General features: G+C 38.8%; 2 protein-coding genes across 6 annotated transcripts; one reads left to right on the plus strand and one right to left on the minus strand.

The window, feature by feature from the left end:
- Nucleotides 1-5,675: 5,675 nt before the first annotated feature.
- On the minus strand, nucleotides 5,676-17,622 carry LOC144043424 (phosphoribosyl pyrophosphate synthase-associated protein 1). Of its 4 annotated transcripts, none has more exons than XM_077557053.1 (11): nucleotides 17,474-17,622; nucleotides 17,257-17,309; nucleotides 16,432-16,498; nucleotides 16,146-16,318; nucleotides 15,936-16,051; nucleotides 15,792-15,847; nucleotides 13,737-13,882; nucleotides 12,780-12,821; nucleotides 10,920-10,990; nucleotides 10,432-10,578; nucleotides 5,676-7,523 (listed from the first exon to the last, which is right to left on the minus strand). In XM_077557053.1, exons 1-11 carry the CDS (start codon nucleotides 17,554-17,556, stop codon nucleotides 7,365-7,367), a joined length of 1,113 nt encoding a protein of 370 aa, XP_077413179.1. In that variant the 5' UTR covers nucleotides 17,557-17,622; the 3' UTR covers nucleotides 5,676-7,364. The 4 variants fall into 4 exon arrangements, with proteins under 4 accessions (XP_077413179.1, XP_077413178.1, XP_077413182.1 ...); XM_077557052.1 differs by having other exon boundaries at nucleotides 16,146-16,321; XM_077557056.1 differs by lacking the exon at nucleotides 12,780-12,821.
- A 205-nt stretch (nucleotides 17,623-17,827) lies between these two features.
- On the plus strand, nucleotides 17,828-27,951 carry LOC144043425 (cytoglobin-1-like). Of its 2 annotated transcripts, XM_077557058.1 has the most exons (6): nucleotides 17,828-17,949; nucleotides 19,814-19,947; nucleotides 20,471-20,583; nucleotides 20,683-20,819; nucleotides 24,854-25,082; nucleotides 27,015-27,951. In XM_077557058.1, the coding sequence occupies exons 4-6, from the start codon at nucleotides 20,683-20,685 to the stop codon at nucleotides 27,165-27,167; spliced, it is 519 nt and encodes a 172-aa protein (XP_077413184.1). In that variant the 5' UTR covers nucleotides 17,828-17,949; nucleotides 19,814-19,947; nucleotides 20,471-20,583; the 3' UTR covers nucleotides 27,168-27,951. The 2 variants fall into 2 exon arrangements, with proteins under 2 accessions (XP_077413184.1, XP_077413183.1); XM_077557057.1 differs by lacking the exons at nucleotides 17,828-17,949; nucleotides 19,814-19,947 and having other exon boundaries at nucleotides 20,001-20,583.

Here is a 27,951-nt window from a genome sequence, read left to right on the forward strand (position 1 = left end):
TTATGTGTCTTCAGAAGTTATTTTTCCCTTGCCAAAATCCACAGAATAAAAAGAGAATTAGAAAAAAAAAAAAGAAAATTCAAGCAAGAATTGTGACTGACACACCTAAAATGGAGTTCACGAAGAAAGAGAAGATAAAAAAGCTGAACAGGAAAAGAAAAAGAATGAAAAAAAAAAAAACCTGCAAGTCAAAGTTTTGTATCGAATTTGTCTTCCTTCCAGGTGTGCGACGACAATGGCCAGACACACCTGGGTTAATCAGTTTGTCCAATCATGAAAGACAGGAAATGAAGGAGTGGTATTGAGTTCAGGAAGTAGTGGGTTTGTGCAAAGAGCCCATTAAACTTCACATGTACTTTCTCAATATGTTCAATTACAAATCAAAACCTTACCTTCCTCTCCTTTGCATTACATCAATTTGTAACACCTTGACATGTAGCAGGATCGGTGTTGTCATAAACAAATAATTGGTCTATGATTTATTATCCACATTAGCTGGCAGAGGTTGTGTTCTTCATTTTAATTGTGTACAAAAAAACACACACACAATTATGCACTTAGAATCTTTTCATTGCAGTCAATGAAGAGCCATTATCACTGCTAAATTTACCAGGAATTATCCAACCGACATAGCCATTATTCTGCTCGGCCGCGTGCAAACCCAATCTGATGTAAATCAACAATGACAAGGTACATCATTTAATGTTACTTTAATCAAAGCTAAGTAACATTAATGACTTATGTCAGGTGCTTACAATGTTCGTTTGAGTTTCTGTGTTAGAATCTTAGCTCAGGGCTTTGAGTTTGCATGTTTTCCCTCCCACCCCCCCCCCCCCCCAAAAAAATGCATGTTAGGTTAACTGAGGTCTTGTAAGTGTGAACAGTTTTCTTTTGTGTCTGTGTACAGTCGATTCTCAGTCATCCGAATTGTTATAATCCTCTAAGGTTGAATCAAGACTACTGGACTTTTCTTGAACTGATGAATCATCCTAAACAAACAAGAAAAGTACATTTGCCTCAATTCAACCTTTGTGAATTGTTAGCCAATGCTCTATGGTCCCTGCGACTAGACGGTGACGGGTTCAGCGTGTACTACGCCTCTCGCCCAGTCAGCCGTCCAATTCACCCATGACTAGTGTTAATTTTATCAACCATTTTTAAATTTAGTCTCAGGTTTAGTTTAGTTTCAATCATGATTGTTAGTTTTTATCACAGTTAGTCAACCTCATCCTGTTTTTGTTAAGTCAATTTTTAATCGACTATAAATCTAGCATTTTAGTTTTGTCGTCCATGGAAACATTTTATTTGTCTAGTTTTAGTCAACAAAAACTGTCAACATTTTAGTCTAGTTTTAGTCAGGACAAACATTTTACCCCTGTATATTTTTTGTCAGCAGGTAATGTTGAACATTTCGGATCTTAAACTATTTCATAAAATGTTCTCTCATCTTTTTGGTGAAAAACAACTTGACACACAATTACAGGACAAGTGGCTACTATGGCTCCATGCTACAAGCTAGTAAATTAGCCAGCATTAGTTAGCGGTCGGATTAACATTATTGTTGAACATTATAGTCGTTGGATTAATGCTATATCTATAATTTACTTCTTTTATTTTTAACCTTTCACCGTGAATCCACCTCCTGTCCTGTCCGTCCCATGCGTTTGTGCATGAGGCTGCAGATTTCAGGGATGTGATTTGACCAAAGTGAAATTATCTGAAAATTTAGCCGGGGGTCTGGGGGCCGCTGGCACCCAGCTAGGTCCAGGTCCAGCTCATGGGTTTTCCCATTTCAATGCACTCACATGACAAAGAAATAGACAAAACAACAGCATAAATTTTTAATGTATATTGAACTATCCCATATAAAATGGCAGTTTTAGTCAACTCAAAATCAGTCACATTCAAAAACATTGGACTGCCTTTGCTTTTAAAAACTATCACTGAGAATATCATCATATCTAACTAATGTGATTACTAAGTTAACACATAAATAATGTTGAAGAGTTCAAATTTCATGAACAAATAATTGTATCATGACCAAATGAAAAGTAACTCATATTAGAGCATACCACAAATGTCTTTGTTATAGCAGAAGATGTTATCTGTCGGAGTCATGTGCATACACAATGAACTACAAAAAAATATATAAAAATTTTAAAAAAAAAAACTAAAAAAAAAAAAAACTAAAAAAAAAAAAATCAGATTTTTTTTTTGGGGGGGGGAGATAAAAAAAAGCGGAATCCCGCGAATTAGCGGAAAAATCACATCCCTGAGATTTGAAAGGGGGTACGTCACTGTGTCGTTTTTGTTCATGAACTAAAATGTCCATAGATTTTAGTCCAGTTTTTATTAAGTGATTTACATTTTCATCTCATCTTCATTAGTAGGCAAAAATACATATTTATTTAGTCCCAGTTATTGTTTATTAATGAGGGTTTTAGTCAAGTTTAGTCTAGTTTTAGTCCGGTGAAAAATGTGTGTTGACGCTATTTAGAAAATGGCTGGAGGAATATCATTTTGACAGGCTTGCTTTAAGCCTGCTTAAGGCAATATAACTGTACCAATACCCAGGCCTTTGCACTGTTTGCTTAAGGACAGGGTGTAACCAGAACATGTCAGAACCAAATGAGCAGTAACAATGCAGTAATCTACCCTGTCATCCTGTGTTAGTGTACATGTTTATGAAGAAAAATGGGTTTTTTTTGTTCTGCGGGTGGCCAGCTGTGTGGTAAAAATTCCTATCTGTCATCCTGTCCATTACCATAGCGAACAAGAAGGTCAGAGCCGATCCCTGATGTAGTCCCACTTCCACTTTGAACTTCTCCGTCACACCGACAGCACACCTCACCACTGTCTTACAGTCCTCATACATGTCCTGCACCACTTGAACATACTTCTCTGCCACGCCAGACACCCTCATACAAAACCACAGTTCCTCTCTGGGCACCCTGTCATAAGCTTTCTCCGGATCTACAAAGACACAATGCAGCTCCTTATATACTGCATCTCTGGTCATCTTTTTTTTGGCATGAAACCATACTGCTGCTCACAAATGTTCACCTCTACTCTCAGTCTAAGCTTCAACTACTCTTTCCCATAGCTTCATTGTGTGGCTCATCAGCTTTGTTCCTCTGTAGTTGCCACGACTCCGCACGTCTCCCTTGTTCTTAAAAATGGGCACCAGCACACTTTTCCTCCATTCCTCAGACATCTTCTCACTATTTAAGATCCTGTTGAACAACCCAGTCAGAGATTCTACTGACCTCTCCTAGACACTTCCATACCTCCACAGGTATATCGTCAGGACCGAGTGCCTTTCCACTCTTCCTCCTCTTCAATGCCCTTCTCACTTCATCCTTACTAATCTTTGCTACTTCCTGGTCCACAACAGTCACCTTCTTCTACGCTTCGTTCTCTCCCAAAGAGCACTTTGAAGAGTTGAAGAATGAGGACATTCTTCAACTCTTCAAAGTACTCTTTCCATCTTCTTCATCTATAGATCAGTCTCTCCCTCCTTACTGTCCAACCTGGCATACAAGTCATCATTGTTTGGCCTTTGCCACTTCTACTTTCACTGCATTTCCCTGAACTCCTTTCTTCAGTCCTCTCAGTGTCCCACTTCTTCTTAGCTCACCTCTTTCTCTGGATCTACTTCTGCACCTCCTCATTCCACCGCCAAGTCTCCTTATCTCCTTTCCTTCCAGATGACACACCAAGGACTGTCCTACCTGTCTCCCTGATCACATTTGCTGTAGTTGTCCAGTCATCTGGAAGCACCTCCTGACCATCCACAGCCTCCTGACCATCCACAGCCTGTCTCAACTCCTTCCTGAAGGTCATACAACACTCTTCCTTTTTGTCCTCTGCTCTGCCTTTGCCATCTTTGTCTTCCCCACCACCAAAGTCATCCTACACACTACCATCCTATGCTGTCTGGCTACACTCTCACCTACCACGACTTTGCAGACGCTGATCTCATTCAGATGACACTATCTACATAAGATGTAGTCTACCTGTGTACACCTACCTCCACTCTTGTAGGTCACCTGCCTCTTCTGGAAGAAAGTATACACGACAGCCATTTCCATTCTTTTTCTAAAGTCAACCACCATCTGTCCTTCTGCGTTCCTCTCCTGAATACCAAACCTGCCCCATCACCTCTGTTTCCTGCACCAATTATGTCCATTGAAGTCTGCACCAATGACAACTCTCTCACTTCTAGGGATGCTGTGCATCATTTCATCAAGGTCCAACCAAAAGTTCTCATTCTCCTCCAGCTCACATCCTACCTGTGGCACATACCCACTAACATATAATCAGGGATGTGATTTTTCCGCTAATTCGCGGAATTTCGCTTTTTTTTATCTCCCCTCCCCCCCAAAAAAAAAAATTCGATTTTTTTTTTTTTTTTTTTTTTTTTAGTAGTAGTTCATTGTGTATGCACATGACTCCGACAGATAACATCTTCTGCTATAACAAAGACATTTGTGGTATGCTCTAATATGAGTTACTTTTCATTTGGTCATGATACAATTATTTGTTCATGAAATTTGAACTCTTCAACATTATTTATGTGTTAACTTAGTAATCACATTAGTTAGATATGATGATATTCTCAGTGATAGTTTTTAAAAGCAAAGGCAGTCCAATGTTTTTGAATGTGACTGATTTTGAGTTGACTAAAACTGCCATTTTATATGGGATAGTTCAATATACATTGAAAATTTATGCTGTTGTTTTGTCTATGGGTGCCAACGGCCCCCAGACCCCCGGCTAAATTTTCAGATAATTTCACTTTGGTCAAATCACATCCCTGATATAATTTACTAGGATTATTTAAAAAAAAAAAAAAAAAGTTAGCCACTCATTTTTTTTGGACGCTTAATTAATTTTTTTTTAACAGTAATTAATAAAATTGCCCATTTTATGCAGAATATATCTTGTCTGGTGTACTGTAGATAAGAAGACATAGATTAGAGCAATAAATATGGAAAAACTTAAACACATTATTTTTATTTTTTTATTTTTTTTTACAGGAGAGCTCAGTATTGTTCATTCGATTTGACATCATCATTGCTCTTTTTTTTTTTTTTTTTTTAAAAATCCAACAAATCAATTAAAAAAAATTTAATAAATGTTTGTTTTGTTTTTTAAATACATATACATATATATATACACATATACATATATATATATATATATATATATACACCCTTTTTTTTGTATATGGGTGAGCATGTGTATGTGCGTGTGTGTGTGTGTGTGCGTGCGTGCGTGCGAGCGTGTGTGTATTCATCAGTTCACCTAAAGCCCATTAAAAAAAAATCCCATACTAATAATATAATATAATAATAAATTGCCAGATGCAGAAACATCAATGTAAGTTATCACGATGTAGTGGCTCTCGCTAACAGACAGAATTAAGTAACCGGAATTAGGTTAAAAAATTCTATATACGTAGACCATGTTTCTATAAATTTTGATATTTGGTTTTTATTTGAGGCAGATATTTTTTCCATTAAAATGTGATTTATGAGGAGGTTAGACCATTGAACGATATTCAGAGTTTGTTTATTTTTCCAGTTAACAAGAATTGTTTTTTTAGCGATAGTAAGGGCTACTTAAACACATTATAAAGGTGCAGTAACAGTCTTGGATAAATGACGCAGCGGTATGGCAAATGGTTTCTTTTATTTAACAGACACTGACAAACATTCAGGTCGGAAATGGACAAAGAAAAAAGGGAAGATGTCGTTCAATTACAGCAACTACCTGCTTGCGAATCAGCACATGCATTTACAGTATTAGTTGATCACAAATAATGCAATAAAAACTAATGATAACAAATGGCAAAAACCAAGCGTCCCACCAAACCACCATCAAGAACATGGAAAGAAAAAAATATTTTTGCATTGCTCATAATGTCCCTGAGCAGAGAGCTAAATTAATATACAGACATACAAAGCATTATTTCCAATGCTCAAAAGGTGCACATGTTCAAAACATACATACCGTACAGTAGCAGGTCAATGGGAAACAATGTCAATTTAGCTGTACACTAAGACTATACCGTAATTATTTGCACATTGTTGCCACTCTATCTTATTTATTTTTAGCAAAGATCTTATCATCTTGTCTGTTAGGTACCCAGTGATAGTCTCTATTCATTTTGGTGACAAACATGCTCGCTGAATGCTTATGGAAATGTTTAACTTTTGCATTAGAAATCAATAGGTTCATTAAATATTTCTTTTGTTTAAGACTAGATGCGGACAGGGTGCCTGCCATCAGTAATGCCACATTACTAGCATAGAGTGGACATAAAGCATCATCATTAACAAAGGGGGATTTCATTAACGTAAGTTTTGACAAGATCATGAAGCCAAAAGTGTTTCAACTCCATTTTTGGGCGAAGGAACAACATTTAAAACACAGAGAAAGAAAAAGGCATTAAATGAGCATAAAAAGCCCATACTGATTTATGAAAATACTCTTTGGAAAGTAATGGATAATCCAACAAAGAAGCAGATATTATGTGGTAGCACCTACATAATGAAACTGAAAACTGCTCAAACTGTGTTGCTGCAAACAATAATATTAATTTACTAATAGCAATGTGAACTATGATAACAGTTGTGATTGAGTATTTTATTTGTTAGTCTAACAGTAACAAACGATGGTAAACTACATGCTGTAAACATCAACACATAATAGGCCTAGGGTTAAATTCTCTGCAATACAGTTAAATTATTTTTGCAGTGTAAACAGCAGAGTACCTCAAACATATCCCACGTGACAATAAATGTTTAATACAGGTTTACGGCAAAAAAAAAAAAAAAAAAAGCTCAAAATTTGGTTACAATGAGGAATTTGGGTAGCTGAAAACCACATGGACCGCATTGAATGCAAGCGAGTCACAGTGCAACGTAGCTCAGACAACAAAGGCCAGCAAGAAAGTTGGAGATGCATTTTACTACTTCTCAATCATTGGCTATCAAGTACATTAGTCGTTTTTGTTGCTGTGGTTTTGAAGACAATGATAAATAATCTTAGTTATGCATGATTTCCAGGAAGCCGTGACTTCAAAATACACTATATACTTAATCTTAATGTAAGCATGAGTAAAAAGAAAACAATTGTATCAGTATTGCTGTGAATGGAGATTTTTCGGAAGTTAACGTAAGGGGGAAAACACTTGTGCACAGGTAGACAATCACTTACATATGTGATGAAAGTTTTTTTCTTCTTCTTTTCTAATGAATACAGTCGTGTGCGAGAAGGAGCAGGAAAGCCCAAAGAAGGACACCATCTTTCAGTCACCACCAGACCCCCCCCCCCCCCCCCTCACTCTCTTGTTCACACTAGTCGTCCACGGTAATGTTTCGGAACAAGTAAGCCATGGACTCTCCGTTGTGGATGCGGCGGATGGCTTCAGCCAGGATCATACTGACGTCCACAGTCTTGATCTTTGGACACTGGAGCTTCTGCACTTCATGCGGGACTGTATTGGTCACCACCACCTCAAATACATAACAAATCCTTAAAAAACTAACAAAAAATGACTTGCAATTTGTAATATGTATATAAGTCAGATCTGTTAAATCAAACAATGATTTCTACTGGTGCTTCTAATCTGTCATGTATGTCTAAAATGTTTTTTTAACAAAACAGAATGCATACCAATTGGAAAAACAACTGGTACAGCACAAAAAAAAATGACTATCACAAAAAACACATTTCAGAAACTGAAACCCATAATATTATATCGATTCATTACACTAAGTATAGACCGTACCATTATCTGGTTGAATGACCATAGTGTTAAGCCTGATTTATACTGCGTTTGCTCTTGCGTAAATGACCGGCGCACATCACGTGATCTACGCCGAGAAGTGCGCCGTAGTTTGCGGCCGGGTGCTGCGCGCACATCACCAATTCTTGTACACCATTAATGGCAGGGTGTATTACCGCTCGTGATTGGTCCGTTTAGTGACATACTGCATTGACGTACAGACGCTCCCCCAACTTACGAACGAGTTACGTTCCGAGCGATCGTTCGTAAGGTGAATTTGTTCATAAGTTGCTTCCGTGCTATATTTTGTATTATAATTTATGTTTAAAGAGAATACGTACAGTACTGTACTACGTATGTTAGAGAGAGAGAGCGAGAGACACACACAGTATGTACATGTACATAATAAGATAAATAAAATGAAGTTTAACTTACTTTTGGAAGATGTACTCAATGCTTAAGGATTTGATGGAGGAGGAAGAGGAGGATTTTATATCATGAGAGGTTCTTCGTCGTCGCTGGAATCGGCTTCAAAAGTTATTTCCTCCTCCGTAACTTCAATGTAGGAAGAAGTTGAGGGTCGCGGAGAAGAAGATGAGGGTTGATGAGTATCTTCCTTGGAGGATTTACTAGAAACTGGCCGAAAGAAGCGATCTAACGACGATTGCACAGTTTTCTTCTTTTTTCATCATAAATGATGCGGTAGCACTGTATGGCATCATTCAATTGATTTGCAACCTTTGTGCAACGTTCAATATTTGGGTCTTGCTGCTCGAAGAGTGCGATGGCTTTATCTATGAGCGACAGGCGTTTCTTCTTCTTCTTCCTCCTCCTCGACACGTTGCTGAGCCTCCAATGCTGGGTGAGCTCTCACAGCGCCAAGCGTCGGTATTAGCGGCGGAAAGAAGCACTACGCGCAATACAAAATCTAACTTACAGCATCTCTTTCCGAACATTTTTTGACATGCGCGCAGACATGTTCGTATGTACCGTTGTTCGTAACTCGAATGTTCGTAAGTAGGGGAGCGTCTGTACTCAGTTCCCCCCCCGGATAGTTTCTGTGAAGTTAACTGTAAGCACAGGCGGCCGGCCGGATTCACTTCCTAAATAATCGCTTGGCCTAATCAATGCTCAAACGTTACAATATTAATTTGTATGATGCAAGTTCAAGGCATTAAAAGACACACAAATGGCAGCCAATTTTTTTTTTTTTTTGCTTTGCTCCTCGTTTCAGAAACGAAAAACGACTTCCGGAATTGACCATGAAAGGCAGAGGAATTTCCACCCTGTGGCGTCCTAGCTAATACCAGCCGTAGCAACACAACTTGGGAGTGAAACTGCAGCACATTGTCAAAACAACTGCATGTGTATTGTGCACAAGAAGGAAGGCAAATGCATAAGCGGCATTCCGCCGTATCGTGTCCGCCGTCGCCTCTCGCATAAGTATAAGTGGACCTTTACTGTGTTTGATGGCCAGCAAACACACCTGCCCTAAACCCCATGAAGAACCTATGGTGTACTTTTCAAAAATTTCTGTTGGAAATATGCTATCTTATTGATCTTATGCAATCATCTTATTCCCATTGAAACTTTCATACTATTCAAGTTAATTAAGAACAATATTGAATACACTTACAACAACTTTTTTTTTTTAATTGAAAACGATTTTGTCACAGTTGAGAGAGGCAGAATAACGGTACAACCAACAATAGGGGACAATTTGTTGCTTTTCTTGTTGACTATTTTTGACATAATTAGGTCCATTTGATGTCAAAATGCAGAGGCAAATTGTACTCTCTCACTAAAGACATACCATAGCAAAAACATGCATCGATTTTACTCTTCCTGCACATTTTAGGATCAATATTTGGATATTTCAATTCCACTTGTTGGGGAAATCGCATTGACGTGGATACATACATGCATGCTATCTAGTGGTGAGATGCCGTCACGTAGCGGCTCACACATTGTATTGTGGGAAATGTACTCAATGCACGCTTTAGACTTATTTACGACAATCAGGTATTTTAGGGTGTATTCACACCTGCGCTGTTTGGTCCGCTTTAAACAGAACAGAGTTCGTTTCCCACGCTGATCCGGACCTTTTGTGCAGGTCTGAATACACACAAACAAATCCTGGTACGATAGTGAGTATTGTGCCAAATCCATTCATAATCATCCGTTCTGTTTAGGCACGCTGCTGTCAACGTGTTGTGGTGGGGGGCGGGGCACGCGGTGTGCAACTGCCCTTCCGGTTACTGCGCGCAATCGACGATGCGTTCCAAAATTTGAAACAGCGTCGCGGAACCTCCGTTGAATGAGCTACTCTTGACGCTCGCAAATATCTTGCATCTAATAATGCCACAAATACGCAGAGCAGCAATGCAGCACGTGGAATTTCATGTTTTCCTCTATTTCCGGGTTTGGTTATGCCTTCAGCCCTCGTCATTTTTGTCCAATGGGAGCACAGATCGTCACGCGGGTCGACGTGATTACGCAATATAGTCCACTTGCAAAAAGCACAGTGTGAATATGAACCGCACCAAACGAAAAAAAAAAAATAAAGTCCACATTGTGTTGCGAAGCTTCCAACCCTACAATGGGCACACATGAATGAACAATTCAGATGTCCTCACCTCATCAATGGCTGACTCCTCTATAAGATGTGGAGCATCAGCAGACAGCAGTCCGTGTGTGGCCATGATGTAAATTTTATAAGCGCCTCTCTCTTTCAGGATCTCAGCAGCTGCCACAAAATCGCCTACATCGTCTATGATGTCGTCCTGGTGGGGAAACAGCAGTCAAGAATTAGTTCAAAAACGGTAAGTACTGCTAGTGGCCACACATAACCTAATAATATCAAAGCAGACACCCTAAAATTGTTTGATTTTGATATGGGGTAAAGTGCTCTCAATTTGGCTTTTCTTTTATTTTAATTTTTTTTTTTTTAAGTATTATGTGCGACAAGCTACTCTCACAAGTGTGGGCCAATGATGGCAAAATCTCAAGTACAGTACTTTGTAGTAAGCACAAAAATAAAATTGTGATTCAAAAGAATGCAGCGGACAGTTGAATGTATCCCCTGCTGGGATACAATCAACAAGACACTCTAGTAACCTCTTACCACAATGATGGCAATTCGTCCCCCCACGTCCCCAACAACAGTAATGGGAGGTTTCTCCTTGGCCATCATTACTGAAAAGGAAATCAGTTTGTGTTAGCAGATTTGCAAATTCTGCATTCCGCCTTATCACAAGTCATTCTCAGTAGATTGGGTAAAATGGGTTGAGAAAATGGTTTGCATTTTAAGGAAATTAGTGTGCCAAATTCCTTCCTAATAATGGACCGATCTAAATGTTTAGTTGGTAACACGGTTAACTTTAAATTGGCAATAGAATGTGTAATGATGTAACAGAATTCTTCCCCCCATTCTACCCCACCTACTCTAGAAGGTTGATCTGAAATGCCAAAATGTACAGCACATGCCATGCAAAGAATCAAGAGGGTTTTCTGCCCAGGATACCCAATCGGAAGGCAGCAGTGTGCATATGAACAACTATGCACCAGAGAAACTTAGTTGACAGTGGACAACAGTGTATGGCAACTACTGCTGAGGGTTTCTTCTTCATTCACGCTTGCCAACTTTAAGGGTCAATCGTCAGTCCGACATCACTGCTTCCAGCAAATACTTGCATACATGCGCACAATAATCACAATGCATTTCACCTGCCAATCATAGGAGCCGCTTTTTTGTGCGAATAGCAATCAAATCCCAACAATACACGTTAATTTAGCCCAATGTGTCATTTCAAGTCAAGTTGGGGCAGCTTGAACAAATCGTACTAACTTTGACAACAAGGCAAACAAAACACAAACATGTGGGTTTAATTTCGCCCAACTTACTTTTGTCTTTCAGGTTTGTGCCAAGTCACAATATGGTCAAAGCAATGTTGCCGTTGTGTTGTTGTGAATCATTCAAACACATTTGTCTTTTGTTCAGATCCAGCTGCATTGCGAGAATTGTTGCCCATGTAAATGCTTCGATTAATCCAAAGGGTTAAAGGAGACAATCAGCCAACCAAGCCAATTGTAAGAGGAGAAATATCAGGAAGAAGAGAAAGGAGGCGCATGCCTTGTGCAACACTACTGAATACCGTGAGGCACACGGCATCAGTCAGTCACGTAAACACCTTGAAGGCAAACCAATGATAGCCACGTTAGCAGTCAACACACTTTTGGCAAGTTCTTTACGACTTGCCGAGACACTTTGAAACATGAGAGGTGTCTGATCTTGGCACTGCTTGAAAGCTGCACTATTCTAAACAAATGAAAAATCAAACAAACAAAATGAACATGTATATCACTAAGCCGGTAACTAAAACTGAGTTTGAAGATATTAATTGAACGCTTAAAAAATATAAGGCAAATTCATTGTTTACGTTTCCTCTTCCTGCAATTAATGTTTTACGTTTTTAAAAAAAACATGCTTCATTGGTCTCATCGCATGCAGTCGAGAAGAGCAAAATGTTAATCAGATTTTCCAAAAAAAAGCAGCTTTTACAAGGATGCAACATGTGCAGATTGGCAAGATGAGTCCAGATATTGAAGTAAAGAATAACAGAATACAAAAAAGATGTTTGGCATGGTTCTGGTTTGATTTATGGAAAATAAAATCAGAACACGACAAAACAAAGAAAGTTTGGGCCATCTTGTAGAACTATCGGTCTGGAATCTCAGGTGAGGTGCAATCATTTTATCAAACACAATTGTGCCATACACATGGCATAGACTAAAAGCAAGGACCTTTCCTTTGACAGTACTGCTTAGAACTTTGAACGTCTTTGCACCAGTTGCCTTTCTTCAATCCAGACTATTTTCCCAGGATGCAACACAAACTCTTTGTCGGCACATGCACGAACAACTGAGGAACCGTTTGAAGAGGAACCATTTCATAGTTTGATGTAGGTTAGGTTTACGCTCGTACTTGGAAGCTCAATGCCAGGGAACGGCGCTTGTTGTTTGCCTGCTATTGCCAACAAATAAACACCACGTTAAACACAAATGCACACATATTTCACAAACACATGATGCCAAGACTTGGAAAATCCTCTTGCGGAATCACTATTCGTCAGTAGTTTGGACTTGTTGTGTCAATATTTCTAATATATTGGTGGAATTTGACAATTACTGCTCCAGGAGAGGATTTTTAAAGTCAATGGTAAGAATAAAAAAAGATGTAAAAACAGAAATATTTCTACTAAACAAAGGGGAGGTTGCATGTGAGCTTTTTGGAGTCATTTGCCAATGACACAACCATTTGATTTATTTTTTGGCAGATCCTAATAAATGTAAATAAATACTAGGAAATGATCATCTATGAATAATAACTTGAAAATCCACAGATGTCAATACATGTTCCACGCAACAAAATATACAAATTTACAAATCCATCTTGTCTCACATACCAGTTAGTATACTGTATTGGGCTCTTGCTTTATGACTGGACTACAATGCCTGACATTTTGGACATTGTTATTTTGTTCCTTACGCATTGAACTTGGTTAAATAGAGCATTTGGGTTGGATGTAAAATCAATCGGTTTCCTGCTTTTACATAATTAGACAATTGCAAACAGAGGACCAACAAACAATTACATTTAGGTTATTTTTGTGGTAGTTTGAAAGTTGCAATATGATAAGTAATGGAATATTTAGGGAACCAAAGCATGCAAACACACACATCCTATTTATTTATGTATGACTTATGGCATGAGTGAAAACAGTCTAAACCGAAAATCAAATAAACAGAAGGCTGGCAGAAATGATATATTGGTTCCAATAGATGAAACAATGTGCTGCTTTGGGGTTCATCCAACCTACAAAATCTGAAAACACAATTAAAGTCATCAATTTACTATAATAATTAAGAATGGCTCTCTTACAAGGCAGCTCTAATCCCGTGTGTCCTGTGGCGTTGCGTACACATGGCGGCGAGTGCCTTCCGTCAGCCATGTCGGACTCAGAACATTGAGCCTCGCCATGAATCACAGCCAGACCCAAACGCAAGCGTTCTGCATAGGACTGCGCTCTAGGAGAATCAATGAGACAACGTTGCACTCTTTACCCTCCACATAATAAGTTGTGCATATTCATCGGTAGACTGCTAAACAATTTGTATGATTACATTAGAATGAGCATTATTCATTTATAATTTTAGCATAATCCATTGCCTTAAGCAGACAAGATATTGAGTCGTTCAGCCTTTCTTCAAAAATTTTGGCTTTAAAAACCCCCAAACTATATTATGTACAGTATGTATATATACATATAGTACTGTCTACATATATAATTCCATTCCACTTAAAACAGCAAAGTGGAAATTAGTGGTGACTCTATTGCATATACACAGATCATCTGTGACACGTCTCAATAATAATGCGTGTCATCTTTCATAGGTCGTCGCATGAGACTGACGACATCAAGGAGTGATCAAAGCATTAACAGGCATTTCCAAAACTTTCTCCTCCTCTGGTGGGAGGGGCGCATATGTAAACATAGGAGCGTTGACCTCCATGATTTTATTACAACACCTCTTGCTTTAGTGCGTGAATATATTAAATTAAAAGTAGAAATAGACTCATTAACGAAAGAGATCTCAGAACTGAAGATTAGCGCTGTATTTGGATGACAAACATTCGCGATATTGAGATCCCATTTTTACGACATTTGCGTCTGCTCTAAGGTAAGTGTTGGTTAACTTAACGTCGTCGTTAGGCAACATAGCCATGTGTCTTGTGTTCAATTTCGTGCTGGAGGGTCACATTATTGTGTATTTTTTACTTGTATTGGTTGCAATTGCATTTATAGAAACAATTTGTGAAATAACGTTAGCAGAAAGAAATTACGAGTTATATTGTCCCAGGTTCCCCAAGACACGCTCACCCCGCGTTTGGCGTTTAATGTACCAATCGCCAACATGTCTCTGATGTCTGTGGTGTGGACGCATTTCAATTTATATTGAGCTTTGTTAAAATGCCCGTGCTAAATAGGCCTAAATGTTTTATAATAATATTATAATTTAAATTAATTATAATAAAAGCAATGATAATAAAAAATTGGCATAATTTTTTTCCCTCCGTTTCGGTTTTCGGCCAAGCATTTCTCATTTTTGGTTTTCGGTTTCGGCCAAAAAATTTCATTTCGGTGCATCACTAATTGAAATGTTTGACCCCCCCATCTATTTTTGTCGATTACTCAAAACAAACCTTAAGCCAGGGCGGGTCACACATAATGCATGCATAAACCAAGCAAAAGGCAGTTATAGGAATACATTTCCGAGAGAATTTAATTAATCTTAATGAATGTATTATCCTTTCATTTTCTAAGGATATATTAAGATTTTTTTGTTACCGGGTTTGGCTTATTTATGATGATTGAATTCCATGTTGCAACATCATATTTTCTTTCACATCCTGCCATGCCGTGGCAATGTAGAAAATGCCACTCGATACAGCATGGCCAGACACCCCTATGCCTCCCACCAAAAAAAAAAAATCACATTTTTTTCCCCTTTTGTAAACAGTTTAATCTTAAATGGAGGTCCACAATCTCTACTGATTACCGTTTTTTTTTTTTTTTTGGAAAGATTGGATTGTGGGAAGAGGCAATCTTTTGTAGTTTCTGTTTTCAAAAATGTTAGGCATCCTGCTTGTAACGCACATGCAGCTAGTGAGACACAGCAATAAACTGATATTTTTAAGATGTGGTCTGCCTTTGTACACGTGATGTTGACAGTAGAACAATAGGTCAACACAAAAGAAATTGGAATTAATATATTTTTTTAATTTATTTAATCATTATTTACAGCAAAGCTCGATTTACGACTATAGGACTTCCTCATATGCCCATACTAAGATTGAGTATATTTTGTGACACAATCTCATTGATCACAGAAAGGCAACATGTCTGAGTGACTATTTTTGTTTCCATGCCTTTACCTCTTCGCTGCTGCTGGGGATTTGGCCACAATGATGGCATTCCTATAATCTGGAATCTAGAGACATATGAGAAAAAAACATATAGCAGCTTTAAAGACGTACATTACTTAATTGCTAAGAAGTTTGCTTGGGTGCAATTATCACCTCCTCTTGGATGTACTGGATTAGAAATGGAGAGGCCCGCAAATTGTCCACCGGAAAAGAAAAGAAACCCTGGATCTCTTTCTGGTGCAAGTCCATGGTGATGATGTGTGTCAGCCCTAATAGAGACGTTAATGAGATTTTTTATGTGCCAACAGGAAATGAACTCTTGCAATAGGTATATCCAAATAAGGTGACTGAGAAGCTCTTTACCTGCTTTTGCCAACATGGATGCTAACAGTTTACATACTATGGACCCCCTCTTCCTCATCTTGCACTGTTTACTGTAGGGGAAGTACGGAATAACCCCAATGATGTTCTTTGCACAGGAGGTCTTGAGGGCGTAGGCCATAACCAGCAGCTCCATGATTGCCGTGTTGACATCTCTGCTTGGAGTAAAGGGACAGTGTAAATAAATCGTCTGAAGTTCAACTACTGACAGAATATGAATTATTACATTTCAGTGTAGTGTGCAGATGTCTCTAGTCTCTACACTCACCTTGGTATGGTCTGGATGATGAAGATGGTTTGTCCACGAACAGATTCTTTTACATCCACTCTTGTCTCTATACAAATAAATATGGAACAGCCAGCACATTTGTGATACATAAATCATTGGCATTTGGAACATTTTAGCTAAAAAAGCAGTGCTTCCACAAACCTGACAGGGCCTTTCTATTTTATCATGTCTTTGAAATACAAATTGTAATTCAATTAGAATGTATATCACTGTGTTTGATACAGAAATAACCTCGTTAATGACAATAGCTTTATGAATCTCTTATGTATTGACAATTCCGAGCTTAAGAGACAAGTCAAAATGTCGGTCTTATTCGGTGAAATGACCCTCTCTGTCCATTGAAAAGCATTGGGCTTTGGATCGTTATAATTTGATTTGTGAGGATTATTATTAACAATTTGCCTGATTTGTAGGCTAGTCACAGACAAAAGCAATACAATATACGCCTTTTATTTTCACCTTGTCAAAGAAGCATTTTCATTACGGAAATATCAGATGCCCTGGATATTCGGAATTGTCAGAAGCCAAACTCAAACTACCAAACTTAAAAAGAGCCCGTTTGAGATTAAAACAACCATACGCAAAAATAAATAAATAAATGAAGAGTGATGATGATGATGATGATGATGATGATGATGACATGTTGATTCAGCCAGGCTGAACGCTCTCTCTCTCTTAAAAAATATATATATATTAACACAACTACTGCCTGATAATCATGCACTACAAGAACGTCTTGATGTTTTTACACTACAGTCCCTTTACAAGCACTGTAGCACAAAGCAGTTTGATGTTTTCTCTTACCACTGTTAGACTCTTGAAAGACAACAGACTTTCCCAGCTCAACTCCAAGTCGCCTGAGATGCAAAAGCACAATACTTACAATAATATTCAACGTGCTTTCTACATTATATGTAGTCTAGTCAAATACATTTAACAGGCTAACATAACATGGAAACAAATACGTTACTTGGATAATTCAGTTTAGCATGGACGATGTAGCGTTACAACAGTATCTTACTCTGTTATCTTCTTCGCCAGCTCTGTGCACGCTACGGAGGAATTTGCCGAGAAAACACGATAACCACTTTTTGCGACGTTCATTGTGTTGTTGTTGCTGATGTTATTCGTCCACGATCGACGCTATATTTTGGGTGAAAACTCAGCTAATTTATTTGCAGTTTCTTTCTCCTGACGTTGAAGTTAGCTCGCGTGCTAGCTACTCTTGCGCAAGATGACTTAAACTGCGCCAATCTAAACTACAACGTTCAATGGGTTACAAATGTAAGAATCGGTATAGTGCGGAATCATTATGCGTCACTTGAAATTTTCCAAAACGTGTTGCGGTGTTCCAACGACTGGCTGACACCTGACTAGTACAGGTAGCGTGCTGCTGCGCTAAACATCAGCCGACATTTGTGACTACGGAATCTTCTTTGGGACAAACTTTATGATTCGCGTCGACCATGCTGCATAATCGTGTTTGTGTGTCACCTGGTGAGCAGCCATTCTTTCCTAATGTAGTATTTCAAAGACAATGTTGAGATACATTTGGCCTCTATAATGGGCGGTTAAACGTTGATCACTTTGTCCAGACACATACACGGATCAATTTTTTTACACCAAGTGCCAGCTCAAACATTATTTTTTTTGCTCTCCCATCATGCTGGCCAATATTAAAATTAAAAAAGGAGGCCCAGAGGTTTTATTCATTGAATGTAGTATACTGTACAGTACTTTTAATATAAGTCACTGTAACAGTATCCACATTATGCACATGAACACTGTGCGTGAATATAGGAAAAGAAAATGGTCCTTAATTAATTAATTTTGTAAAAAATTTGAAGATGATGATTCATAAAAGAGGTAAAAATTGAATGTGGTAATAAAATAACTCATGTTTTGATTTAAAATAACTTTTAAAATGTTTTTATTCAATAAGAAGGAATATGTTAAGAAAGATAAATACCATAATTTAAACTTGCGCTCTGCTGTACACTTAGTTTTTCACGGCACACAGAGAACCGCAAGCATGCAAGCAGAGATTCAGAGTGGAAGACACATGCAAACAGTGCTGCACCACTTGAGCTGCCATGCTCAAAGCGTCAGTAGCCAGTGAAGGAATTGCCATTAATTGTAATCGTTTGCGTGTTCAAATAATTCCAAGATGAGATTCTGGTGAAGAGGGTCCTTGCAAGGTTGGTTTATTACAGAGATCTCTGGTCACACAGTTGCACATCACCCAAGCAGTGTCATCCAATGTGTGTGTCTTCTTTTGCCCACACAGCCTCTTTATTCAAAACATGAGGAAACGCCTCTGTCATCCCGTGAGGCACAGAATGGGTTTGCATTTTCCCAGTAAACTAGATTGTCCTTAAACTTTTGACAACCGGATTTCTGATCAACAGCAACTAGACTTCTTAGATAAACATAGAAACATTTCAACTTTCTCATTTCTGGGAAAACAGTAGAAAAGATAGCAAGAATGTCAAAAGCATTACTCACACAGGTTATATCAGGTCAACATAATTACACCTTCATCAACACATCTATAATGAAATGTAAAACAGGTAAAATGTAAAATAAAACAATAAAAATGTTAATAATGTCAACACCAGCAAGCAGACTGGCATCTCTCCAAAGCCCAAGTCTTTCCAGATGATCTACAGTACACTTTAGATTCCCATTGCTAAAGCACAAATTTTACTCAAAATTTAGCCAGGCTATGAATAATTTTGGGCTTCCTGTGTATCTATCCATAGAGCATCTTCTAGGTGACTGGGCGAGAGGTGGGTGGGTTATACCCTGGCGTGGTCACCAGCCAAATGCAAGGGACATGCAGACAGCCATTCACACTCACATTCAGCCAGATTTGCTAACCTCTATAACATCCTTAAAGCAAATATAACATGATATTAATGAAATTAAATGTCACTATATATGTCCATTCAAATGCAATTACTTGTGTGTCCTTTGGATGTTAAGTATTGTTTACTTTACAGGATGTGAATTGAACTGAATCTCTATCTTTCGTAAGTTAACCTGATATGACTTGGTGAGCATGATATCAATCATCTGACTCTGATGACTCTTTAAGATAAGCTACCATGAGGTGCAACTAAATCAACAAGTGAGCTCTGCAAACAAGGACAACCTGGTTGCGCAAGGCTGGCAGTGGCACGTCCACGCAACATTGTGGTGCCCCTTTTTCTTTTCTTTTTTAAACCAGCTTGATCATTAATGACACACTTGTTAATGTTTAACCTGCGTCTGTATGTTGTTCACACCTTCTGCATACACATTGTAGCTCTCCAAATAAAAAGCTATGAATATTAAATTCAACATTTGTTTCTCTCAACAGGTGAGCCGGGGCTAATTCATGACTGATTGGTGTTCCTTGTCCAACCAGCAATGAAATCTGTGCACCTTCTCAGCTGTGACAACAGAACCAAGATATACCACTTAAGGAACCTTTGTCACAGGCTCACAGCAAGGGTGAATAGTATACATTTCAAAGAGTACACCACGGGCTGTGTGTGGGGTGTTTCGGGGGGGAAGAACAGACTTGAAACCATGCTGTGACGCAGTCTGTAGCAAAGAACAAATCAAAATGAATGAGTCTGTCCTATTTCTCACTGACGTCATTCTGTTTAATTTACACCCATTGGTGTGCATTTACATTTATGTTGGTCAGGCTTTGTGTGGAATTGAAAATGATTCGAGGTTAATCTCCTAAACAGTCAAGAATGGGAATAGTGGAAGAAAAGGTCGCAGTGGTGTCTCTCTATCTTTTTTCCGAGGTCTTAATCTCACATTGTATCCCTGACGGCGGATTATTTTTTCAAACTTCTATCTCATCATGTTTTCATCAAACAGCACTTAAAAAAAAAAGTGAGGTGGAAAGGGGAGCAGGAGGAGAGGGACTGTGTGAAAGGGAGGGTACAGAAGCTCCTCCTTGTTCGCTGCGTGTGTTTCTTGTGTTTTTTACAGCCTGTTCTTCACTCACACTAACACTCAGCAGAGATTCAGGGCTAGAGAGCAACGGTTCTCATTAGGCAAAGACGGAAAGGGAAGCAGCTTTCTCCCACCTCTACCCCAGCATTAGCAAAGAGCCAAGACAAGGAAAAAAAGGTAGGATTTGACTTTTTAAAGTGTTTATTTTGGGGGTTGGGGGGCTAATCTTTACCCTGCCTTCTGCATGTGTTAAGCATTGATCAACTGTGCTCCTAGATGGAGAGGATGCAGGGAGCAAAAGAGGAGGACCACCAGAAGAGAGAACTGACTGACAAAGATCGGGTGAACATCCAGGACTCCTGGGCAAAGGTCTATCAGAACTGCGATGATGTTGGAGTGGATATACTCATCAGGTATTTAGTTTTACTCTCTTGTTGACAGCATGAAAAAGAAATAAGGGAAGCTATTGGACATACACAATTTATGTCTTAAGGCTGCACATATGCAGCACTAACTGCTTATTTGAACTATCATTAATTCATTTTCTGTAGCTGCAACATCAGTTAGTTCCTTAATGATCAGATTTATTTGACAGGAATCATCAAGCAGTATTGATGCCTACAGGTGAACTTTTTGGACATTTTTACATGATGTGCAAAGGAATACAGCCAGTCATAATTTTTCATGTAATAGTCTCACTTTCCGCCTTGTACATAATCCTATTCATCAAATAGTAGAAGCAAGCCATAAACAATAATCCATCAGTCAGACTCCCTTGGCTCTCACAGGGCTCCCTCCCTTGAAGCAGGTCATGTTTTGAATGCCAGGCATCCCACGGTGGCTCGACTATATCATAAGCAATCAGACCTTCAAAGCAGTCCTATTTTTTTTTTGAGACTGTTTTCTTTAAATACTGCATCATTGAATGCTGTTATGCCGTCATGTAAACATCTACTTCATCCAAGTGTGGTGGAACATGCAATCTGAGATTTCACAGCTGTCATCTTCTCATTGAGTAAATAGAAACAGCAGGTTTTTCAATTTTTTCTATGAAGATTATGACCGTCATAATTCATTGCATGACCCTAGGTATCTTTCTTTGTGCTGTATGGGGTGAAAGTTGAAGGGAACCTCACATGGAATGTGGAGCATTTAACTCCTCCCATTCCCTTTTAGTCATATACGTATTACTTTCAGATGTGTGTGTGTCAAGGTTGACAGAGGCAACCCTGATTTAAAAAAACAAAAAAACATTGAACCTTCACTAAGATTTTCAAGAACTAGATATAATGTGGGGAGATCCATTTGAAGAGTTGCATTAAAAATCATACCTGTATCTTAAACACTGTTAGAGGGACAGTAATACAGTATGTGGGCTATTGCGGTCTATTTTGCAGTTGTGTACAAATGCACTGCATTTATATTTTGGTTCAAGCCACATAAGTAGGAAAACAGGAAAAACTGCTTCCCATAACAATTTTAAACCTTAAAATGAATACTTCTTAAACAGTGTCAAGTGTCAACTAAAACAGAATTTTCTCATCTGATGCTCGCAATGGATTGTTGATAGTGTGCCTAATGTTGCCCAGTGGGTCAAACCAAGATACTGTGTTGCTTTGATTTAAAATACATTTTTCCACATATACTGTACATTCCTTCCTGCAATCCCCAGGAAGTCAAAAAATGACTCGTAATCGATGAGTGTGGCCATGGTTAATTTCCTGCCTGGTGCTGAGAGTCCTCTTTATCAAACCTCAGAGTAAACTTTTAAGCTTTTAAACTGTCCATACCCTCTTACGCGTTGCAGATAATATCTAAAAGAGCAGACTTTGACACAGCCTGTGAAATTAAAAACTTTTGTTGCTCCTGGGTTAATCTTGAAGAACAGATAACGAAGGATTAAGACTCCAATGGCCATATAAAATACTAATGAGGCTATTTATATGCAACCACAGGTGGTGAAATTCCATGCGCGAAAGATTAGACATCATGGTCCCTCATTAGCTTGTAAGAGTCAAATTGGAATACTTACACAGAGGCCATCCATTTACATCGAGCTGAACATCTATCCTCCATCTTTTTAGGAATTTCAATTTACGAATGAAAGACTGAAAGAGGGAGCTCTGTTTTAAAAAGTTAATTAGTAGTTGATTGGTAAAAGAAAATGAAACAGGACATCAGGATTAGATTACGCTTTGGTCCTCTTCTTAAACAGTGGGAGGGGTTCAGTCCATGTGCCTGAGAGCGTATTAGAAAGAAAAGAAAAAAAAATATTTTGGTGATTAGGGATCAACAACGAAAGGTCAAAATTTAGGAAAAAATGTGAGGAATATAGCATTGATGCCAAGTGAAACATTTTTTTTTCATTTGCATGACTTCTGATTTAATGAAATATGTCAGCAGCAGCATGAATCAAAAGATTACATTTTGATATATGACGACTGCATTTCTGCACAGTCATGGCATGTTGTATTTTGAATCATAGTAAATATCTAAAAACATCCATCCATCTATCTATTTTCTATACTGCCTTTCAATAAGGTAAACTGGAGCCTTTCCCAACTGACTTTGGACAGCAGGCGCTGTGCAGCCTTGATTGGTCGCCTGTCAGTCACAGGACACATTCAGCCAAACAACCATTAGACTCACGTTATCACATATGGGCAATTTAGAGTCTCAATAAACCTAACACACATGTTTTTGGAATGTGGGAGGAAGTAAAGAAAACCCATGCAATTAAAGTGGGAAATCCGAACCCTGAACCTTAGAAATGTGATGCAGATGTGCTAACCTCTCACAGGGTTTTTCCCTGGCTGAAAATGAGGCAGAGGTGATGTCATCCTGACTATGATGGGTGACTACCGATACCAGGTATCATAACGGTGCCAATACCAGTCTTCTTAAGTATCTTAAGGTATCGGGACCCGCGGCGGTGACCTATACCATTATCGGCCGCCCTCCTGCAGCCATTTTACGATCAGGGACTAGAAATGAGAAATTATATGAATACATATATGCCATAAATTTTTGACTTTTTTTTTTAAACTACAATCATTAAAAAGTCATCCACTACTACATATTAAATTGTAAATATAGGTCAGCATTGTTGTAAAACACTATTCTGTTTATTGTATATTCTGTTTTTTTTTTTTTTACTTTGGCGATGGCTGGAGCGCACCACCTCTGCCTCACAACCAGGAAATGGGTGTGCATTGCTCCATGATCTGTGGCATGTGCACCCTACTCCCTATAAAGTGCCCTACTTAGGGGTCACGGCATTTTGTAGTGGCGTCCGAATGTCCAGGGAACAAAAATGTAGGGCACTCAAAATTACCCACAATACACTCTGAAAAGTAGTGAACATTGATGTTCACGCAACCGGGTTGATAACGCATTGCGAGTATGAAAAAAACATGGCGGGAGCGACAACATAAGCGCGGGAATCAAATCCAATACATTAATATATACTACGAAAATAATTTGTTTTAGTTGAAAATATGTACAACAAAGGAAATAGAATACAGTTTTAAAAGATTTTCATTCACAATAAATAGTCGGTGATTTATGCGCCGGTGCGACGTAAGAGTTACGGTGGTCACACGATATGCGACGAGGAGAAAGTAGTTAGCTGGCTGTCCGAATCACCAAACAGAATGAGGGCACTATATATTAGGCCACTATATAGTGCGGGGCTATGTAGTCAAGGGGATAAGGGTGGACATTCAGACACAGCCTGTTTTTTCTTTAGTACATTAAAGTTTTTAAAAAAAGAAAAAAACTTTTTGCTTCAGGTTGTTGCGGTTGTTGCTTCAGGTCTTTCCGGTGAACTGCTGTTGATATAGCGCCTCCATAATGGCACTGCAACTGCAGTTAAAATGCATTGCTGGAGCACTGTGTTGAGCGATATCAGTGGCCCAAGGCTGGAGACGGCAAGCAAATTAGGTGGAGGTGGTTGCCTCTGAATTTTGTACACAGGAAAAACCTTGCTCTCACTAACAAAAACAACTGTTGTTGTTATGCTGGTCGCATATATAAAAGAATGGAAGTCATTATTTCATGTATTACATATGTTCACTAATAACTTTATTTTCACCAGCTACTATTAAATTAATAGGTTTTCCTTCTCAATATTCCAATACCAAAACTTAATTGTGAAATCAAATTCCTTTGAGCCAAAATCAAATCTTGTTTATTTTTTTCTTATATTGGGACGTAATGTTTCTGCAATGTGATATTTTTATTGTAAATGCCTTTGAATTGAAAAACTTATTTCTGCCCAATATTAGATGCACTTTGTTTATTATCATTTGAACAATATGTGGTGTACAGTGCATGTATTTGCTGATAATATCTTAGCCAATAAGCTAGTGCAGGTGCAAATGCAATGGTTTAAAGGAGCTATGCACCCTCGTGCTCATATGTCCCATTCATATCCCCCCCACGACAGGCTGTTTTCTACCAACCCCTCATCCAAGCAATACTTCAAGTTTAAGAACATAGAAGACCCAGATGAGTTGAAAAAGAGTACCCAGCTGAGGTATCATGCCCGCAGAGTCATGAACAGGATCAATGCACTGGTGGAGAACTTGGAGAACCCAGATAAGGTGGTTACATTGCTGGAGGAACTCGGCAGAGCTCATGCGCGTCGGCACAGAGTGGAGCCTAAGTACTTCAAGGTAACATAAGTGGAAAGATGCATACACATATACACTAACTACAGACACATAAAGTGACATTGAACGCAACATAAATACTTAAGGCGCCACTGGTAGAAATTCCATCAAAACACACCTTGTGACCTTTTGTTGTGTGACTAGCTGAGAATTAGCTTCAACAATTAACTCTTCATCATCATCATCCTCATCATGTTGAGTCAGAAGGTTAGAAGTTGGATAGAACTCAAAGACTTAATACCCAAATACCGTACCACTGTTGGATGGCACTTGATGCAAGCAGAGTGGGCAATGTAGCCACTGTTATCCAACCTTTATTGAACAAATGCACATATTTCATATCTGAAACATAACCAAACAAAGTTCTCTCATAAAATGCATGCATACACTGCTTAACTACCTACTGCACCTATCTGTTCATATCTAGTTGTTCTGCCTGCTGCCTGTCACTATATGTCACTAGCATTGATAGATGAGCAAGAGAGAAAGAATTTTCTGACCGATCAAGTCAATCCATTCGTCTATACTGCTTATCCTCACTTGGGTTGCAGGTGAGCTGGAGCCTATCCCAGCTGACTGAGTGGCAGGCAGTGTACAACACTGGGCCCGTCAACTGCGGACCAATTAAGTAAAAATTGGATAATAATCTTGGCATACCTGATAATCTCTGTAGGCACATTAATGTACCACGGCAAAGTGGTTACGAACTACTGTACTGTACAGTACGAAATACAGTAAAAGTCAATAAGTGGGTGTCTCTTTCCTTCATCGAAAAACACAAAAGGCCACACACACAAAAAAATGAAGAACCAACTAACACTTTCACTACACAGTAAATTTGAGTAAATTTGACTCTATTTAGAGTGGGACCAAATAGACTCAGTTTTAGAGTAATATTTACACTTGGAAGAGTGTAAAATAAAGAAGTGGAAAAAAAGTCACTCAAGGGTTGAGGAACGAACTCAAGACCTTCTGCTTGGGAGGCAGCCGATCGACGCCCTGAGCCACAGAGCTCCTGCCATGTGTTAGTGGTAATTAGTATATCGCTCGTGTCGGCTGGAATCTTCATAACTGAGACCAAAAACATCTTGGAGCTAAGCAAACAGTAAAAGTGGCATAGCTCAGGTGGTATATCCAACATGAAGGTTCCTCAACCCTTGAGTGACTTTTTTTTTCCCAATTCTTTATTTTACTCTCTTCCAAGTGTAAATATGACTCTAAAATTGAGTCTATTTGGTTCCACTCAAAATAGAGTCAAATTTACTCCACAGAATTTACTGTGCAGTCACTATCGTCACCTTCCCCCTCTTAGCCAACCATACGCTGCTCTTTGTTTGGCCAAAGGTTTTTCATCCACGTCGCAGCCAATATTTTCCCTTGCAATGCTGCGAGGAAAAAAACGGTGTGAATGTCTCAACCATCCTCTACACTGATCCCCTGTGATATGCTTGACTCATTTTGACAATTGAACAGATGGTTTTGCATACTATGACTTACACACTGAGATCCTGCTGACATGTTTTGGAGAGGATAGCCATTAGACTGAAAAACAACTAATCCAGTTCGATCAGTAAGATTTATTCATTTGGAAAATGTGCTAAATGTAGGCACATTGTGCCAACTGTAGGCTAAATGAACACAACCACTTGCACAGATCCATTGAGGCAATTGAGACGTGTACTAAGACATTGGCAATTTGATGAAAGCAATGAGAAATGCCATTCAGTTGACACCAATTGTAAGGTGGTTTTGGGATTTGTCCATGGTATTTTGAAAATGTTATCACAGTTTCAATAAACCTATGGAGAAAAACTGTAATGATGCACCCTCTTATGATGTAAAGTTTTTTTTTTTTAAACACATTATAAAATGTATTTGAAAGTGTACATTAGCGCTACATATTTGTCTTAACTGACCCATTTGTGTGCATGTCAGGTCCTCAATGGTGTTATCCTGGAAGTTTTGGAGGAAGGGTTCCCAGACGCTGTGATAGCAGCGTGGACTAAACTCTTGAATGTACTCTACGCCACTATCACAGCCACCTATGAGAAAGAGGGTTGGCCAAAGCTCTCAACTTCAACTGGGTGAAGGTTTAAGCGGATTTAATGAATGGTACGCACCTATAGACCTCTGACTGTGTGTCCTCAAGGATGAACGACTTAGCTTTAAAATTATGTATCGCCGCAGAACCTACACTATATCTCAGAAATACCGTATCATTTTATCTATTGGTGGCTATGGAATAGCACATGGGATCCACACATGATTTAATCCAATATGAACCAGTATGGTTACCTTTCACTTCATGAGTCTGTATTAGACTAGAAAAGTGTTTCTCAACCCTGGTCCTCAGGGCACACCATCCAACCTATTTTCCACATCCCCCTATTCCCAACGCAGGTGATTCCAATGATACCTCATTAGCAAGCTCTGGAGAAGCCTGATAATGATCCTCACCTGTGTTGGAATGGGGAGACATGGAAAACAGGCTGGATAGTGTGCCCCGAGGACCAGGGTTGAGAAACACTGGACTAGAAGACGGAACATTTGAGAAGAAACTGGAATCTTAATTTTTGGTACTGAACCTAGCTAGTGAATGGAAGTTAGGAAAAGCAAAGGGTAACAAAGTGCAAGAGGACACATTTGACGCATAGAATGTGCCTTGTAATGAATGTGTATCGTATATCCTGAAAACTGCCATGTAAATGTCTCGTGATGTTTTGCTCAAGTCTGTCTTCACTTGTGTGCACCATACGAGATACTGATAATAAACATTTTTACATTTTTAACAATAATGATTGGAGATTTTCTCATCATGACTCACCTTTGTATCCATGTTTACCAACGTTTTGAAATAAAAATATGAAGACAC

The sequence above is a fragment of the Vanacampus margaritifer genome, chromosome 2, assembly GCF_051991255.1.
Source record: "Vanacampus margaritifer isolate UIUO_Vmar chromosome 2, RoL_Vmar_1.0, whole genome shotgun sequence".
NCBI classification, from domain to species: domain Eukaryota; kingdom Metazoa; phylum Chordata; class Actinopteri; order Syngnathiformes; family Syngnathidae; genus Vanacampus; species Vanacampus margaritifer.

Excerpts from the sequence above, each read along its gene's own strand:
- LOC144043424 (XM_077557052.1), bottom strand. The coding sequence starts at position 17,556 with ATGAACGTCGCAAAAAGTGGTTATCGTGTTTTCTCGGCAAATTCCTCC. Across the intron at positions 12,822-13,736 it reads CACGGGATTAGAGCTGCCTT|CAGGCAAACAACAAGCGCCG; the intron begins GTAAGAGAGCCA and ends TGTTGGCAATAG. Across the intron at positions 7,524-10,431 it reads AGGAGTCAGCCATTGATGAG|GTGGTGGTGACCAATACAGT; the intron begins GTGAGGACATCT and ends TATGTATTTGAG.
- LOC144043425 (XM_077557058.1), top strand. The coding sequence starts at position 20,683 with ATGGAGAGGATGCAGGGAGCAAAAGAGGAGGACCACCAGAAGAGAGAA. Across the intron at positions 20,820-24,853 it reads GGAGTGGATATACTCATCAG|GCTGTTTTCTACCAACCCCT; the intron begins GTATTTAGTTTT and ends CCCCCACGACAG. Across the intron at positions 25,083-27,014 it reads TGGAGCCTAAGTACTTCAAG|GTCCTCAATGGTGTTATCCT; the intron begins GTAACATAAGTG and ends TGTGCATGTCAG.